This window comes from Microcaecilia unicolor, chromosome 2 (assembly GCF_901765095.1).
Source record: "Microcaecilia unicolor chromosome 2, aMicUni1.1, whole genome shotgun sequence".
Taxonomy (NCBI): Eukaryota; Metazoa; Chordata; class Amphibia; order Gymnophiona; family Siphonopidae; genus Microcaecilia; species Microcaecilia unicolor.
In genome coordinates, this window is record NC_044032.1 from 626770784 (window position 1) to 626789025 (window position 18242).

Here is an 18242-nt window from a genome sequence, read left to right on the forward strand (position 1 = left end):
TTTGCTCACTCCTCTTTCAGTAGTAGCTCAAGGTGAGTTACATTCAGGTACACTTGATATTTCTGTGTCCCAGGAGGGCTCACAATCTAAGTTTGTACCTGAGGCAATAGAGGGTTAAGTGACTTGCCCAAGATCACAAGGAGCAGCAGTGGGATTTGAACCGGTCACCTCTGCATAACAATCAATAGTAAAATGACCAAATATATTAACATGAATAAAATAAATGAGGTGAACAGCAAATTAAAACCTAGTAATAGGACTAATGAGACACCATCAGAAATACATACGTTTAACAGCACTGCAGAGCAATAATATAAAAGCATTATGATAAATGTCAGTGCAATATAAATGACACCATAATAGACAACATGGAAGAACATTCAAATAACATAGATGCTAATACTGGGGCCCTTTTACTAAGGGCGTGTAAGTGCGTACAACAGGCGTCAAATTGGAACTATGACCTGGTTACTGCGTGCCCCGGGCGGTAATTGCATTTTTGACACGCGTACTAAAGACGCGGTAGAAATTTTCTACCATGTGGCACTTACCCGGCGGTAATTGGCAGTGTGCACATGCTGGCGATTACCGCCCAGTTAACGCGTGAGACCTTACTACTAAGTCAGTGGGTGGCGGTAAGGTCTCATGACGAAAATGGATGCGCGCTTGTTTTAATTTTGCCACACGTCCATTTTCTGCCACAAAAAAGAGGACTTTTTTTGCAGGCGTGCTGAAAAATGGGCCTGCGTGCATCGAAAACATGCGCCTACACCAGCACAGGCCATTTTTCGGCAAACTTTCGTAAAAGGGTCCCACTATTCCTACAATACAATGAGACCTCTTACTATGTAGCCAGGGGCCAAGTGCAGACATTTAGATGGAAACAAGATGGATAGTACAAAGTCAATTGGGATAAATAGCTGGATAGCTAAACTCAAGGCAAGTTCTATATACAGAAAAGGCTTATCTTCGGAAAAACACGATTTGAAAGCGCAAATCCCCTCCGCGAAAAACTGTAATGGCTCCCAATCAAAGAAGGCATTGCTTTCAAAATCTGCACTCTGGTCCACAAAATTATCTACGGTGAAGCCCCGGGATACATGACAGACTTCATTGACCTACCAACTAGAAACACATCTGAATCAACACGAACGTACCTAAATCTGCACTACCCAAGCTGCAAAGGCCTCAAATACAAATCAACTTACGCATCCAATTTCTCCTACATAAGCACACAACTGTGGAACGCATTACCAAAAGCCTTGAAAACCACGTTCGACCACCTAAACTTCCGGAAAAAAACTAAAAACTAAGCTGTTTAAAAAGGCATACCCTACCGATCCATCATAAATGCCTGATCTCTGCAACAGAACAAAACTAAAGTACGTAATGGACATAACACAACTCTTCCGTTGTACGATTCCGTAGTGTGGCTGTGCCACATGAACTTTATCTTACCACAACATCACTTTGTATTTGTTTACACCGGAGTCTGCAAACGCCTCTCCGGTACTATGTAAGCCATATTGAGCCTACAAATAGGTGGGAAATTTTATTTTTTATATTTGTTATATTTGTACCCCACGCTTTCCCACTCATGGCAGGCTCAATGCGGCTTACATGGGGCAATGGAGGGTTAAGTGACTTGCCCAGAGTCACAAGGAGCTGCCTGTGCCAGGAATCGAACTCAGTTCCTCAGGACCAAAGTCCACCACCCTAACCACTAGGCCACTCCTCCACTGTTGCAACTATTTGAGATTCTACATGGAATGTTGCTATTACACTAGCAACATTCCATGTAGACGTCGGCCCTTGCAGATCACCAATGTGGCCGCGCAGGCTTCTGTGAGTCTGACGTCCTGCACATACGTGCAGGACGTCAGACTCACAGAAACAGAAGCCTGCGCAGCCTTCTACATGGAATGTTGCTAGTGGAATAGCAACATTCCATGTAGAATCTCCAATAGTAGCAACATTCCATGTAGAATCTCCAATAGTATCTATTTTATTTTTGTTACATTTTTACCCTGCGCTTTCCCACTCATGGCAGGCTCAATGCGGCTTACATGGGGCAATGGAGGGTTAAGTGACTTGCTCAGAGTCACAAGGAGCTGCCTGTGCCTGAAGTGGGAATCGAACTCAGTTCCTCAGTTCCCCAGGACCAAAGTCCACCACCCTGAACACTAGGCCACTCCTATGTAACAATAACAATAACAAAGAAATAAGAATGAGGAACGGGTTACAGGGTATACAGCAAGCTAGTCCAGGTGCCCAGTGAGTGTCTGGTCAATTGCTTCTATAGCCTTCTGCAGGAGATAAAAATATCAGAATTAATGGGTACTTTTGTTTGTTTAGGGTGGGGGTGTGTGCTGGATTATGGTAATCCCTTTTAATCTCCAGTTTCCCTGACAGCAGAACCACAGCAATGAGTTTTAATAGCTTTTCTAAACTCCAACAGATCAAGAATTGACCTACAAGAGGAAAGAGCTTTGTTCCGTAAAGGAACAACAGAATGGGAGAAGGTGCAAGAAACTACTTGTTCAAGTTGTAATGATGTAGCAAAAGGAGATAAGAAGAAAGTCTCTCCCCATGAGATCACAAAGAAAAGCTAGGAGCATTAATTAGAGTAGCCTAATGGTTAGTGCTGTGGCTTAAGAACCAGGGGAACTGGGTTCAATTTCCATGTGATTCTGGGCAACCTTCCAGTGCCCAAGGTACAAAAGTCCTTTTACTAACATAGTAACATAGTAGATGACGGCAGAAAAAGACCTGCACGGTCCATCTAGTCTGCCCAAGACAAACTCATATGTGTATACCTTACCTTGATTTGTACCTGTCATTTTCAGGGCACAGACCATATAAGTCTGCCCAGCAGTATTTCCCGCCTCCCAACCACCAGTCCCGCCTCCCATCACCGGCTCTGGCACAGACCCCGTATAAGTCTGCCCTCCCCTATCCTAGCCTCTCAACCACCAACCCCTCTTCACCCCGCCACCCAATTTCAGCTAAGCTTCTGTGGATCCATTCCTTCTGCACAAGATTCCTTTATGCCTATCCCATGCATGTTTGAATTCCGTTACCGTTTTCATCTCAACCACCTCCCGCGGGAGGGCATTCCAAGCGTTCACCACCCTCTCTGTGAAGAAATACTTCCTGACATCTTTCCTGAGTCTGCCCCCCCTTCAATCTCATTTCATGTCCTCTCGTTCTACCGCCTTCCCATCTCCGGAAAAGATTCGTTTGCGGATTAATACCTTTCAAATATTTGAACGTCTGTATCATATCACCCCTGTTCCTCCTTTCCTCCAGAGTATACATGTTCAGGTCAGCAAGTCTCTCTTCATACGTCTTGGAACGCAACTCCCTTACCATCCTCGTAGCTTTTCTTTGCACCGCTTCCATTTTTTTAACATCCTTCGCAAGGTACGGCCTCCAAAACTGAACACCTTTTACTAAGGTGTGCTGAAAAAATGGCCTGCGGTAGTGTTTTTGAGTGCGCGCAGATCCATTTTTCAGCACACTTGTAAAAAATGCCTATTTTTTGCCGAAAATGGACATGCGACAAAATAAAAATTGGCGCGTCAATTTTTGGTTTCATACCTTACCACCAGCCATTGTCTTAGCGGTAAGGTCTCTCACATTAACTGTGTGGTAATTGTCTTTGCATGTCAAGTCAGATTTACTGCCCGATCTTTGCCATGTGCCAGAAAATAAAATATATTTTCTGGCGTGCGTAAAAAAAGAAATTACCACACGGGCCATGCAATAGCCGGGCAGTAACTCCAAGTTGGCGCACGTCAGGGCACGTGGGCGCCTACGTGGCTTAGTAAAAGGGCCCACAAGTATGTTATGTTATATCAGACTTATCATCTGCCAATTCCCTCAAGTTGAGATTCAAGGCGAGATACAATCAAGAAAACTGATTACAAACATCAGTAGTGTTGAAAAACAATTAATAAAATTATTACTATTAAAAACAAAAACTACATAATATTATAAAATATTGTAAAATACTTTGACTGTAGCCACAGAAAAGTGGTACTTCAAATCCCATCCCCTTTTCCTAACCAGGAGCAATTCCAAGAAAAGTCTTGAATACTGAACCTAGAAATTCAAAATAACAATGTTTCTCTGTGCTCCTGAATTTGTCAAAAGTTGTGCAACTCCTCTCAGTAAACTAAACTGTGTCATAATTGTACAGCACTGGCTTTTTGTTAATTTGCCTGAGAGAAACCGCAGTCCACGTGCAGACAACATCTGGGGTCGACATTCAGTGGCATGAATCTGGGTAGGAGTGGCTGCTGCCTGAGTAAGTGCCGCTCACTGGGCCAGCCACCGATTTCAGCAATGTTGCCGCTAAAATCTTTATTGAGCTCCCCCCCCCCCCCCCAAAACACTATCTGGATAGTAACAGGTTGACCTGTGGATGGAGCCAAGATAGAGCTGGAAGTTGTCTAGATAACACCACTATTCAGAGCTGGTACTTGAGTAACTGTCCGGACAAGTGAGGACAGTACAATAACTTTGGCAGATGGGTTGTCCGGATAGTTATCTGGGTTCCAGTGTGGGAAATCAGCAGTACCCAGATAGATTCTGGCAACTGCCTTATATTGGGAAACTCAGTGGCCCAGAGTTGAATATCTTGGTATAATTTGAAATGCTACAGTGTTTAAATGACCACGGTGAGCCCAATATTCAGCCCATGGCAGTAAAAGCCTTGTAAGCTGCTCATAGCTGCAGGTTGAAATAACCCTGGATATTCAATACCGGGGCATGTCCGGCTTCTGACACTGAATATCCGGGTATCTGCGGTCACCCGGTAGTTAACAGGACACCAGCCGATATTCAGACCGGTGCCTGGTTAACTCGGTGGATAAAGTTAGGACGGCCTTTTTGCTGTTCTACCTTTATCCGCATACTCAGCCGCTTAGCAAACTGAATATCACCGCCAACCGGCTAAGTAGTGGCCCCATCCAAGCCCCACACCTGGATCACCTAGGGCTGCCAAGAGGCAAAGCTGGTATCGGGGCAAACAGTCTTCAGGGCCCCGCCCCATACCACAGCTGCTCGCCACCGCCGCTGCTCACCGCTGCCGCCCCCTTCTGGCAGCAGCGAACGAGAGTGCTCTGCCGGCTATAGGTCCTTCTTCCTGCCGCGTCCCACCTCCTATTTCCGCAGAGGCAGGACGCAGCAGGAAGATGGACCTGTGGCTGGCAGAGCAGGGCCCTCCTTGGTGGCCAGGCCTGGGGAATCTTGCCCCCCCCTCCTCCGGCAACCTTGGGATCACCCCTAACCTAGCCAGTTAGCAGTGATATTCAGTGGCACTTCCTGGTAAAGTTCCACTGAATGTGGAAAATAAGCCAGCAGATCAGTATAACATTAAAAGGAGTATATTAAAGATACCGTATGTAAAACAGTTGCCCGACACAGGCCGTGTTTCGCCCACAAAGGGCTGCGTCAGGGGCTAGATTGTATCTTACATACCAGCTGGATAGTGAAGTATTCACTGGCGATTTGGAAACACAATAGGACTTGCCCATTTTTGATAATCAAATGTAATTTTTTTGTGGGCGAAACACGCCTGTGTCGGGCAACTGTTTTATATACGGTATCTTTAATATACTCCTTTTGATGTTATACTGATCTGCTGGCTTATTTTCCATGTTGGATTTTGCAGATCACTTGCCTTGTTGTTTTTAACTTTCCACTGAATGTCAGCAGGTGACCAGTTCAGCGGGGCAGTTAAACCCCTTTGAATATCAGGTCCTGTATTTAAATTTCAGGGTGTGTGTTTGTTTACATGATGTGCTTTCACTGTATATATCTCTGCAACAAGTATTAATACACTAGTAAAACATGCCCGTTTCTGGCGCAAATGAAACGGGCGCTAGCATGGTTTTCCTCCCGAACCCCCCTCCTCCCTACTCACCCCTTCGGCGTTGTGAAGGCACTGACCGCCATTGTTGCGTTCCTCGGCACGCCACCTTCAATCTGCTGAGTCGTTGGTTGTGAAGCCACTGACGCCATTGCTCCGCCCTCGATGTCATCACGTTTGACGTGAGGGCGGGGCTCCAACACAGTGATTTTGGTGGCTTCACCACCACGAACCCTTCGAACCGGAAGGAAGTGCTTGGAGGACCTGACAGTGACGTCAGTGTCCTCAGAACATTGAGGGTGAGTTTTATTATATAGGATTTTTTTCCACTGAGTAGCAAAGTCAGGACTCTGTGTTCAGTATGGTGGATTCTGACTGCTCCCCCAGTTCTCACTGACCACAAGACTACATCATCCCCCAGGAAGGCTAGAAACATAGGATAACTGCGTGCTAAAGGGGAAATGGGGGGAAAATGAAAATAAGTGCAATAATTTGATGCAATCATGCATCAGAGATGGGCAAGTTTTACAGTTTTTCTTTTTTTTTTTTTTTTTTGCGAAGCCTTTCATCTGGATTTCTTGGCATCAATGATAAAAGGAATTGTCTACCGGAGCTTTACTTTATCTTATTGTGACTTTTTTTTATCCCCCCTCCCAGTGCATGCGGGTTTGCGAATGTTCTTCCCCTGGAGGCAAACGTGGCCCGGACAACTTACCTCTACTAAATGCAGGTATGTGTTTCTGGAGTAGTTCTGATGACCATTTTGGCAGTACTGAATCATCTACCCCTCAGCCCTGGGCTGCAGAAATCCGTGTCTTTTAAAGCATGTGGAGTGTGGAGCCTGTTGCTTCTATAGCCCTCTGTAGGAGATGAAAATACCAGAATTAGTGGATACTTTTGTTTGTTTGGGGTTGGGGGGGAGGGGTCTTTGTTTGATTGTAGTAATTCCTTTTAATCTCCAATCAGCATTGAAGCAAAATGCAAACATTGCAGAAGATCTCCGACAGCTGCCGTTTTACTGGTTTATGAGAAGTTTGCTTGCCTTGCTGTGAGCGTCAGATTTTAAAGTTTAAGATTTACGTGAGGAAAAAGGGCATTTTCCTCCTAATTCTATAAAAGTCGCTAAAAATTGAGCGCAAAAATTTGGGTGCGCGCCCACTTTGCACACGCAATTTAATTGAATAAACAGCGAATTAGTGCTGAGAATTGGCTTGATGCGCAATTATTTTTTTTATTTTTTTTTTTAATTTGTACCCCGCACTTTTTCCCACTCATGGCAGGCTCAATGCGGCAGGCAATGGAGGGTTAAGTGACTTGCCCAAAGTCACAAGGAGCTGCCTGGGCTGGGAATCGAACTCAGTTCCTCAGGACCAAAGTCCACCACCCTAACCACTAGGCCACTCCTCCACTCCACTCCTGACATTAATTAGATTTAATTGAAATGTGTATGCGTTAGTTTAGGCGTGGGATCCGTGCCTAAATTTTATGCGTGAGTCAAAAAAGGGGGTGTGGAAATGGGCGGGCCAGGGGCGTTCCTTTAAGTTAGGTTAGAGAATAAGGGCATCCAAGTCTAAATTTAGGTGCCACGTTTTATTGTTGCAAATGACCGGGCCTAAAGTTAGACGGGATTCCCGGGCGTAAGCACTATTCTATAAACCTTGCCTAACTTTAAGCGCGTTTTGTAGAATAGTGCTTTTTATGGCACCATATATAGAATGTACCCCTATGTGGGTGATATTAGCAGGAGAAATTCAACATACTTGGTTGGGAGGGAAAACTAACCAAACTACACTCTGACCCCAAAGTTTTCTAGTTGGTGTTGCAGTGTGGGGCAGTTGGTTGGTTGGTTGGTCCATGGCCCCATTGACCCACCTCATTCCAGTGCCTATAGTTGCTCAAGTTATTTTTCTGTTTAAGGGACCCTTGAATGCCCTCCCGCAGGAGGTGGTGGAGATAAAAATGGTAACGGGATTAAAAAATGCGTGGGATAAACATAAAGGAATCCTGTTCAGAAGGAATGGATCCTCAGAAGCTTAGCGGAGATTGGGTGGCAGCACCGGTGGTGGGAGGCGGGGCTAGTACTGGGCAGACCTCTATGGTCTGTGCCCTGAAAATGGCAAATACATATCAAGGTCAGGTATACACATAAAGTAACACATATGAGTTTATCTTGTTGGGCAGACTGGATGGACCGTACAGGTCTTTTTCTGCCGTCACTTACTCTGTTGCTATGTGTGTTATGTTTTGCTAAGCTGTGTAAGAGCGTACGCACGCCCAACACGCCTCAATTTGGAATTACCGCCTGGCTACCACATGGCCCGGGCAGTAATTTCATTTTTTATGCGCGTCCACTAACCAGGCGGTAAAAGGCATTGTACGTGCATAGACCATTACTGCCCAGTTAACGCCTGAGACCTTACCGCTAAGTCAATGGGTGGCAGTAAGGTCTTAGGCCCAAAATGGATGCGCGCCGATTTTCATTTTGCTGCATTTCCATTTTCTGCCAAATTAAAAAAAAAAAATGCCTTTATTACAGGTGTGCTGAAAAGTGGATCTTCGTGTGTCCAAAACACGTGCCCACAGTAGCGCAGGCCATATTTCAGCGCACCTTAGTAAAAGGACCCCTAAAGGTTTTCAGCAGTTTTGGTGACTTTTTTTTTCTTAATTAAGAAACTGTAAAGAATCTTGTATTTGGTTGTATATTTTTGAAATACCAAGGTAACAAACGCAAAAAAAGGGAAAACCCCGCTCTGGTTTGTGAATACAACAAAGATATATATTGCGGGTCTGCTCTTACAGGTTTGGGGTGTAAAACAATGAATGGAAGGAGGGAAGAGACCTCAGACAGATGAAATTACAGCACAGTTGCTGATGGTACTCGTATTAGAGAATCACCATAAATCAATCATCGGTCTCAGCCCAACCGCCTCCCTTGAGGTGGAAAAATATTTTTAAGTTTTTTTAGGAAGTATGCTAAATCCACTGTGTGCCCAAAAACTTAAATGTCATCAAGTAAAAAAAAAAAACACTTAGCTCAATGCAGCATCGAAAATGGGGTTCCCCGCCCAACGGACCCGTTTCGCCGGAGGGGCTTCTTCAGGGGAAAAAGAACGCCCAATTCAACCACACTGCTAAAGCGGTAATAATGAAGTAATTTGGTCGGCTTGACTCACGGCTCAGAATGGGGCGTTGTATATTTTTGAGCAATAAAAATAACTTATAACCTCATCTGCTCTTTAATAAATGCTTCTGAGAAACTAAGAGGGTCTTTTACTAAGGCGCGCTCATGTTTTTGGTGCGCGCTAAACGTTAGAGACATCAATGCATTTCTTTGTGCGTCTCTAATGTTTAGCGCACCCACAATTTTAGCACGCGCTAAAAACGTGAGCCTGCCTTAGTAAAAGGTGCCCTCAGGGATCCTTTTACTGAGGAGCACTAATGGATTTAGTGCATGCTAATGATTAGCGCACACTAAATGCTAAGAAGCCCATAAGAATAATATGGACTTCTTAGAATGTAGAGCGTTCTAATTGTTAGTGCACCTTAGTAAAAGGAGTCCGAAGTTTGAATTTGTTGCTTTTTGGCATTTTGAGGTTTAATTATTAAACTGGACTAAAACCAGGCATTAAGCCCTGGTTTTCATGTGAGTTAGTTACCACGTTTTTCATCGAACTGTGGTAATTGAATGCCACAGTTTAGCGAATGCTACGTTATTTCCCTTTGCTGGGGACGCTCAGATGTTGCTAGAAGCAGTAACACTCATGTAATACCTAGAAAAGACTAAAAGGGAGTGAAACCCCCCTAGTTACAATTACAAAAAGCCACAAATCCATAAGCATTCCTTTAGTACCCTACCAATGCCCTTCTCCGGTGTCAAATGAAAAAAAAAAAAAAAAGGACCCCTGGAAACAACTCTGTGCCTAAGTTTAAAGAAAGACCTTGTAATTCCATATAAGAAGGTAGTTAGTTTGGGAAAAAGGATTTTAATTTTACAATTCGATCTGTCTAGTGCCTTCGATGTGGTGGATCATGATATTTTACTAAATGTATTGGATCATTTTGGAATCGGGGGCGCAGTACTGCAATAGTTCAGTGGATTCCTCAAAACAAGATCTTATAGGGTAACCAACTTTCGCAAACTACTGAAGACCCATCTCTTTAACAGGACATACCACAAAGATTAACACATGTGAACATGAATTAGGGTGTTTTGTGGCTCTACATGAGAATTGTGATGATATGATCCCTTGTTTCATATTGTTGACAGTCTGCATTTTCCGAATGGGTGGTATATTGGTGTATTAGGTTCTGCCCAGTGTAATATTTATGGTACAGTAAGGTTCTGAGTGTGTTTTTGCACAAAGTTGTGCATAGTGTTTTGCAGTTGAGTGACTGTGGTTAGAATATGCTTTGAGCAACCACTTTATTCTTTGACATATGATACATATCTAATATCTAAATTTAATAAAAGGTATTAATTGTGACTTTTATTTTTATTTATTTATTATTTCTGTGTGTTATCAGACAATTATGGATTTAAGATCCACCCCTGGCCCCACCCCTAACCCCGCCCCCTTTAGCCTCCCCAAACAGTTGGGCCACCGACCGCCTATGGTGGCAAGGTTGGCTTTTGAATTTTCCATACTGGCTTGCTGTTCTAGACAGGGAAGTCCTGGAAGCAGGTCCTTTTCCTGCTCCACATACTCCATAGGTTTAGTTAGCTCCCCACAGACTTTCTCCTCTCCCACACTCCTGAGAGCTTTCAGGGGATCCGCCCTCTCCTTCTCACAGCTGGGAGGCATTATCTAATGATTCTGCAACCACGGAATTGAGCTTCTTGAATGCAGCTCCCTCTGCCGGTAGCGGGAGTAACTGGTTCCCGTTCCTGGAGTGGCTTCCATTCGTGCTAGGGTTTGAGATCCCGTCCATGTTTTTGTGTCCACCCCTCTCTTTCAGTCTCCCAAGGGATTCTGGGTATGGTAGTTCTATGGTTGGCTACATCTGTCTAGGGTCATGTTTACCTGCCTCATCACACTGAAAAACATCTAAGTCTTAGGAACCCACCCTTAACACGCCCCTGACGTGCCCCCTTGAGATTTCAATGCACTTCAGATAAACATAGAAAAACATTTGTAAAGAAGGTTTTGAAAATACTGATTTCAACATTTTTGTGTGAAAAACGTCCAAATGCTGCTTTATGACACTTTTTAGACGTTTTTCTCTTTCGAAAATGAGCCCGAGTCTACTTCAAGATTTGTGCTTTTATTCATCGTGTAATTTATGGAATGGCACCAAATTACATGCAACTACTCATAGAATTTCCCCTGCATAATGCAGTTTCAGGACCAAGAGATTATTTTACATTGAAATTGCTTATAAATCTGTCCTATCAACAGACCTTACCTACCTGGGTACGAAATGGTGGAACTCACTGCCGCAAATCTTTGAAATCATATCTCCTTAATAAATTCTTGTCAACAGAAAACCAATCTCCTGTTTAATTTCAACAAATTGTCTACTCCTAGCTAATGTATCTAATTCGATCGACTTTTGATTACTTCAATTTTATTGTACATATAATTACCATCCTTGCATCAACTCTAATTGTGTTATGCTTATAATTATAGTATATTTTTACTGTACTATTATTGTTGTCCCCCTCCCCCTTTTTTAATTGTTATAATTCATTTTCTCTTGCTGTTTAGTGCAGACAACTTTTTCATCTGTAAACTTTATATCATTTTTGAACTTACAGTTAACTAACTACTCCAGTACTGCTCTGTTCCTTTCCACAGCTATTTTGATTATTTGATGTAAGCCACGTTGAACCCAAGACTCATAAGTACATATAAGTATTTTATTTATTTATTTATTTATTTATTACATTTGTATCCAGCACTTTCCCACTAAAAGCAGGCACGATGCGGCTTACATAGTAATAGGTAACACAAAATTTTGTTATGTAAAGTAGGAAATTAAGTATAACATAGTAATATGATAGATGGGTAGGTAGAGACAGGTGATAGAGAGGAAGGTAAGGTGGGAGATAGAGTCTGGGTCAATGTCGTTTTCTCTTCTGTATATGTAAGGTAGATGGGTTCAAGAGATTAATCTGGGTCTTTTGGGTAGGCTTGTTTGAATAGATGGGTTTTTAGTGCTTTTCTGAATGGTAGGTGGTCATGGATTGCTCGGATAGGTCTAGGGAGAGCGTTCCATAGACGGCTGCCCAGGAAGGAGAAATTGGATCCATAATAAGTTTTGTACTTGAGACCTTTACAGCTGGGGTAGTTCAGGTTGAGGTACTTTCGTGAGGATACAAACATGTTTCTTGCTGGAAGGTCGACCAGATTTATCATATAGTTCGGAGATTCTCCATGTATTATCTTGTGGATTAAAGTCTGGGCTTTGAAATTGATATGGTCTTTGATTGGGAGACAGTGCAGTCTTGCACGAAGAGGAGTTGCACTCGCAAAACGTGATCTGCCAAAGATGAGTCTTGCTGCTGTATTTTGGGCGGTCTGAAGTTTTTTTAGGATATAGGCTTTGCAGCCTAAGAAAATACTGTTGCAGTAATCAGCATGGGTAAGTACCGTGGATTGCACTCAATTCTGGAATGTTTTCTGGGGTAGATAAGGTTTTACACGTTTCAGTATCCACATCATTGTGAACATTTTCTTTGTGGTGGATGTGGCGTGATTGTCGAGGGAGAGGTGGCTGTCTAGTGTCACTCCAAGGATTTTCAGGTTTTCAGAAATGGGGATTGTAGTGCCGGAGATGGTGAGATTAGATGGGGGAATTGTACATAAGTATTGCCATACTGGGAAAGACCAAAGGTCCATCGAGCCCAGTATCCTGTTTCCAACAGTGGCCAATTTATCCAGGTCACAAATACCCGGCAAGATCCCAAAAATGTACAAAACATTTTATACTGCTTATCCCAGAAATAGTGGATTTGGGATAATGTTTGATATAAATGTCATAAATAATTAAATATCTTATCCCGTCTTCCTCCTCATACCTGGTGAAGCCCTGTTAATGCATTTCTTATGTGAGCTGAGCACGTAACAGCTGCTTAGTAAAGGGACCCCTTTGGTCAATCTAAAAATTTAGGAAATCCACGAAAGTTATGCAGGGCCTGTGAGCAAATTCTTCATAGGGAAACTCAAAACAGAAAAGCAGTGAGGTCAACCTAAAAAGCTAAAGAGTCCAATGGACGTGAAAAATTACTTGAAGTCCGTTCTTCTGTCAGACTTAGGAAGAACAATGGAAAGGTGATTCGATACAACCATGTTTTGGCAAGATGCCTGAGCCAGGAGTCAATGATTTTGAATCAATTCTTGCGCTAAACATCAGCGTAAGAGCTTTAGTGCTGATGAGACAAGAGTGATCTCAAAGAGCTATGATCAGTGATGTACCTAGCTTGGTTGCCACCCGGGGAGAAGCACCCCACTCCTCCAGGCGTGTCACCCCTCCTGCCCTCCCTCCCTCCTTCCAAGCAATAGGGTGCACTGAGCAGTCGCACAGCTGTCAGTTTCCTATCCCTCTGACATCATCTTCCTATTCTGGGGCAGGGGACCGGAAGAGCCAACAGCCATGCAACTGCTCAGTGCACCCCTTTGCTGCCTGCACCCGGGCGAACCGTGCCCACCGCCCCGCCCTTGGTACGCTACTGGCTACAGATAAGGCAACCGTGTCCAGTATGATTTTGAGTACGTCAAAGGCTCTAATAACCAGGAGCTGGGTCCATAAGTACATAAGTATTGCCATACTGGGAAAGACCAAAGGTCCATCAAGCCCAGCATCCTGTTTCCAAAAGTGGCCAATCCAGATCACAAATACCTGGCAAGATCCCAAAAAGTACAAAACATTTTATACTGCTTATCCCAGAAATAGTGGATTTTCCCCAGATCCATTTAATAACGGTCTGTGGACTTTTCCTTTAGGAAGGCGCCCAAACCTTTTTTAAACTCCGCTAAGCTAACCGCCTTTACCACATTCTCTGCCAACGAATTCCAGAGTTTAATTACATGCTGAGTTAAGTGTATTCTATATACTGTGCCTAAATATAGCACAGCGGATTTTCTAGGCGTCATATAAAGAATTCCACCCTAAGTGATATACTGTATGGGCTTAGCCACACAGTTCGAAGGGGTGTACAGACTTGGGCGGAACGTGGGCTTGTCCCCTTCCGATGTATGCAACTTTTAGAAAACTAAAATTATGCGCATTGCTTGCCACACTTAGGCACACCTACTTGTACCTGCCATTGGTCTGGCGTGAGTGGGCGTGTCTATTTATGATGCGGGTCACACGAGCATTCTATCATGGAATCTGGGCACCAGATGTTGTTATAGTGCTGCAGCAGCGCAAGCCAACGGAGGCACCCAGTTATTGAACTGCCCCTTAAGTTTGTACGTGAGACAGCAGAAGGGGTTAAGGGGTCCTTTTACTAAACTGCGGCAAAAAGTGGCCTGCGGTAGTGTGGGTGCATGTTTGTGCCGTACGCCGGGCCAGTTTTTACCGCATCTGGGGAAAAAGGGCTTGTTTTCAATGGGCCGGGAAAAGGGCCTGCGGTAAAATTGAAACCAGCACACGCCTATTTACGGCCTGAGCTCTTGTACTAGATTTCATGCTTCCTCTGTGTCCTCTGATCTTTACCATTATTCACAACCAGGCTTGAATTTTTGCCATATGACAGCTCTGGCAAATATCAGTCTGAACATGGACTGAATCATGGGTCAGGCAAATTCCTGGAAACGTTATTTAGTAAAGAACTTACAACTCAGATTTGGGTCGGTGTGTTGTAAATGGCAGGCAAGGTTGGCCCTGTCAGTGAACAACTGTGTTTTTCACGCATGGCCCTGCTTTTCAGCCCCTATTGACTTATACATATTTATTTATTTATTTGTAGCATTTGTATCCCACATTTTCCCACCAATTTGCAGGCTCAATGTGGCTTACATTTGCCGTAATGGCGGCTGCCATTTCCAGTTAACAGAATTACAAATGGTATTGCGTTAAGGTGCATACATACATGGTAACATACATGGAATAGATCATGGTATATATATATATATACCATGTGCATACATGCATGGTAGAGAAGGATACATTATGGTATTGCATAAAGGTTCCTAAGTAATACCTTGGATTGTAACATGCATTAGGTCATCGACTAAAGAGATCATATTCGACATAAGGATTCAAGTATTAGTGATTGTTCATTTCTAGCAAAGAGGTTAATCAGTCAAGTGATAAGATTGCGGTTTTGTCTAGATCATGTAAAGTCTTATTATTTTGTGTTTAAGATGGATGTTTATTGTATGGCTTCTTGAACAGATCAGTTTTCAGTAGCCTTCGGAAGATAGTTAGGTCTTGCGTTGTTTTTATGGTGTTCGGTAGTGCATTCCATAGCTGTGTGCAAATGTATGAGAAACTGGTCGTGTATGTGGATTTATATTTTAGCCCTTTACAGTTAGGGTAGTTTGTATGAGCCTGTGCAATGAGTTTTTGTACAATGTCCCATAGGCCACCTCTGACAGCATATCAGGACCAATTTTTAGTACATAAGTAGTGCCATACTGGGAAAGACCAAAGGTCCATCTAGCCCAGCATCCTGTCACCGACAGTGGCCAATCCAGGTCAAGGGCACCTGGCACGCTCCCCAAACGTAAAAACATTCCAGACGAGTTATACCTAAAAATGCGGAATTTTTCCAAGTCCATTTAATAGCGGTCTATGGACTTGTCCTTTAGGAATCTATCTAACCCCTTTTTAAACTCCGTCAAGCTAACCGCCCGTACCACGTTCTCCGGCAACGAATTCCAGAGTCTAATTACACGTTGGGTGAAGAAAAATTTTCTCCGATTCGTTTTAAATTTACCACACTGTAGCTTCAACTCATGCCCTCTAGTCCTAGTATTTTTGGATAGCGTGAACAGTTGCTTCACATCCACCCGATCCATTCCACTCATTATTTTATACACTTCTATCATATCTCCCCTCAGCCGTCTCTTCTCCAAGCTGAAAAGCCCTAGCCTTCTCAGCCTCTCTTCATAGGAAAGTCGTCCCATCCCCACTATCATTTTCGTCGCCCTTCGCTGTACCTTTTCCAATTCTACTATATCTTTTTTGAGATACGGAGACCAGTACTGAACACAATACTCCAGGTGCGGTCGCACCATGGAGCGATACAACGGCATTATAACATCCGCACACCTGGACTCCATACCCTTCCTAATAACACCCAACATTCTATTCGCTTTCCTAGCCGCAGCAGCACACTGAGCAGAAGGTTTCAGCGTATCATCGACGACGACACCCAGATCCCTTTCTTGATCCGTAACTCCTAACGCGGAACCTTGCAAGACGTAGCTATAATTCGGGTTCCTCTTACCCACATGCATCACTTTGCACTTGTCAACATTGAACTTCATCTGCCACTTGCACGCCCATTCTCCCAGTCTCGCAAGGTCCTCCTGTAATCGTTCACATTCCTCCTGCGACTTGACGACCCTGAATAATTTTGTGTCATCGGCGAATTTAATTACCTCACTAGTTATTCCCATCTCTAGGTCATTTATAAATACATTAAAAAGCAACGGACCCAGCACAGACCCCTGCGGGACCCCACTAACTACCCTCCTCCACTGAGAATACTGGCCACGCAATCCTACTCTCTGCTTCCTATCTTTCAACCAGTTCTTAATCCATAATAATACCACACTGGGAAAAGACCAAAGGTCCATCAAGCCCAGCATCCTGTCCACGACAGCGGCCAATCCAGGCCAAGGGCACCTGGCGAGCTTCCCAAACGTATAAACATTCTATACAATCATGCCATTGTGACATCACTAATGAGGTTGGCTCTTATTGGTGGAATGAACCACTATGACATCACAATAGGTTAAATCACTGCTTTATGTAATAAAAGTGAGCCAAGTAGAGGACATAAGTACATAAGTAATGCCACACTGGGACAAGACCAAGGGTCCATCGAGCCCAGCATCCTGTCCACGACAGCAGCCAATCCAGGCCAAGGGCACCTGGCAAGCTTCCCAAACGTACAAACATTCTATACATGTTATTCCTGGAATTGTGGATTTTTCCCAAGTTCATTTAGTAGTGGTTTATGGACTTGTCCTTTAGGAAACCGTCTAGCCCCGTTTTACTATTCTGGCACTCCTCATAGCCCAGCATCCCCGGGCTGGGGTCAGGCAGCACATGATAGTCTTCCCATACATCAAAAACAAAAGGAACTAAACTCACTGAAGTGTTTGTAGTGACAGTGCATTTTAAATGCTTTTTTGTTGTTGTTGTTGTTGTTCTGCTGCTTATCAGGATACACATCCACAGGGCTTTTTTTGAGGGGGTACTTGGGGGTACTGAGTACCAGCACCTTTTCCACTGTCTGCTAAAATTGACCCATAGTCCCCAAGTTTTAATGAAAGAGCTCAGGTTCTACCAGGGGCGTAGCCAGACCTCGGCGGGAGGGGGGCCAGAGCCCGAGGTTGGGGGGCACTGTTTAGCTGCCTTCCCCTGCTGCCAACCCCCCCCCCCCGCCACTTTGGATCCCCGCCACCGCAAAAACCCGTTGCCGCTGCCGCCGTCAGTTACCTTGTTTGCTGGTGGGGGTCCCCAACCCCCGCCAGCCGAAGAGTCTTCTTCAGCACCAGTCGACTCTGGTGCCTTCACTGTATGATGATCTGTTTCGAACTCCTGACGTCCTGCCCCATGCACGTCCTGTATGTAGCCCCGTGCAGGATGTCAGGCGTCAGAAGCAGATTATCATACAGCGAAGGCGCCGGAGTTGACCGACGCTGAAGAAGACTCTTTGGCTGACGGGGTTTGGGGACCCCTGCCAGCAAACAAGGTACCTGATGCGGTGGGGCAGGGGCGGTGGCTGGGGGAGGTCAATTTTAGAGGGGGTCAGGGCTTATTCTGTGGGGGCCCATGCCCCCGTGGCCCCACGTAGCTACGCCCCCGGGCTCTACACACCAATTCTGCCTTGTCATAGATTCTGTGACTGGTTGCAGGGGGCCTGGTTATTATGGGGTGAGCCCCTCAATGATCACCCCACCCCTGAAGGATGGCCTGGCATTTGAATACCGGCACCTTTTTGCTAGAAAAAAACACACTTGCACGTCCATAACGTTGCTTATCACGTCCTGATCAACTGTGCTCTTTGTTCAGATATATTAAATGCTGTAGCTGTTTTAAAATTGTAATTCTAGATTGCAGCTTTAAAGTTGTGAGTGAGTTGTAATGGAGTTGTTGATTGACATGAAATAAAAACTGCATCTCACAAGAGCTCAACACTGTTCGGTTTTAAGCTCAAAGAGATTCACCCTCCCGTTTACACAATGTA

General features: G+C 44.3%; 1 protein-coding gene across 1 annotated transcript in view; it reads left to right on the top strand.

Annotated features, from left to right (window-relative positions):
• INPP4B (inositol polyphosphate-4-phosphatase type II B) overlaps window positions 1–18242 on the top strand; it is an 853440-nt gene that overhangs the window by 355913 nt on the left and 479285 nt on the right. Inside the window, exon 7 of the mRNA XM_030192243.1 lies at window positions 6533–6605. Coding sequence (XP_030048103.1) covers window positions 6533–6605 — 73 coding nt within the window. The remainder of the gene's footprint in view (window positions 1–6532; window positions 6606–18242) is intronic.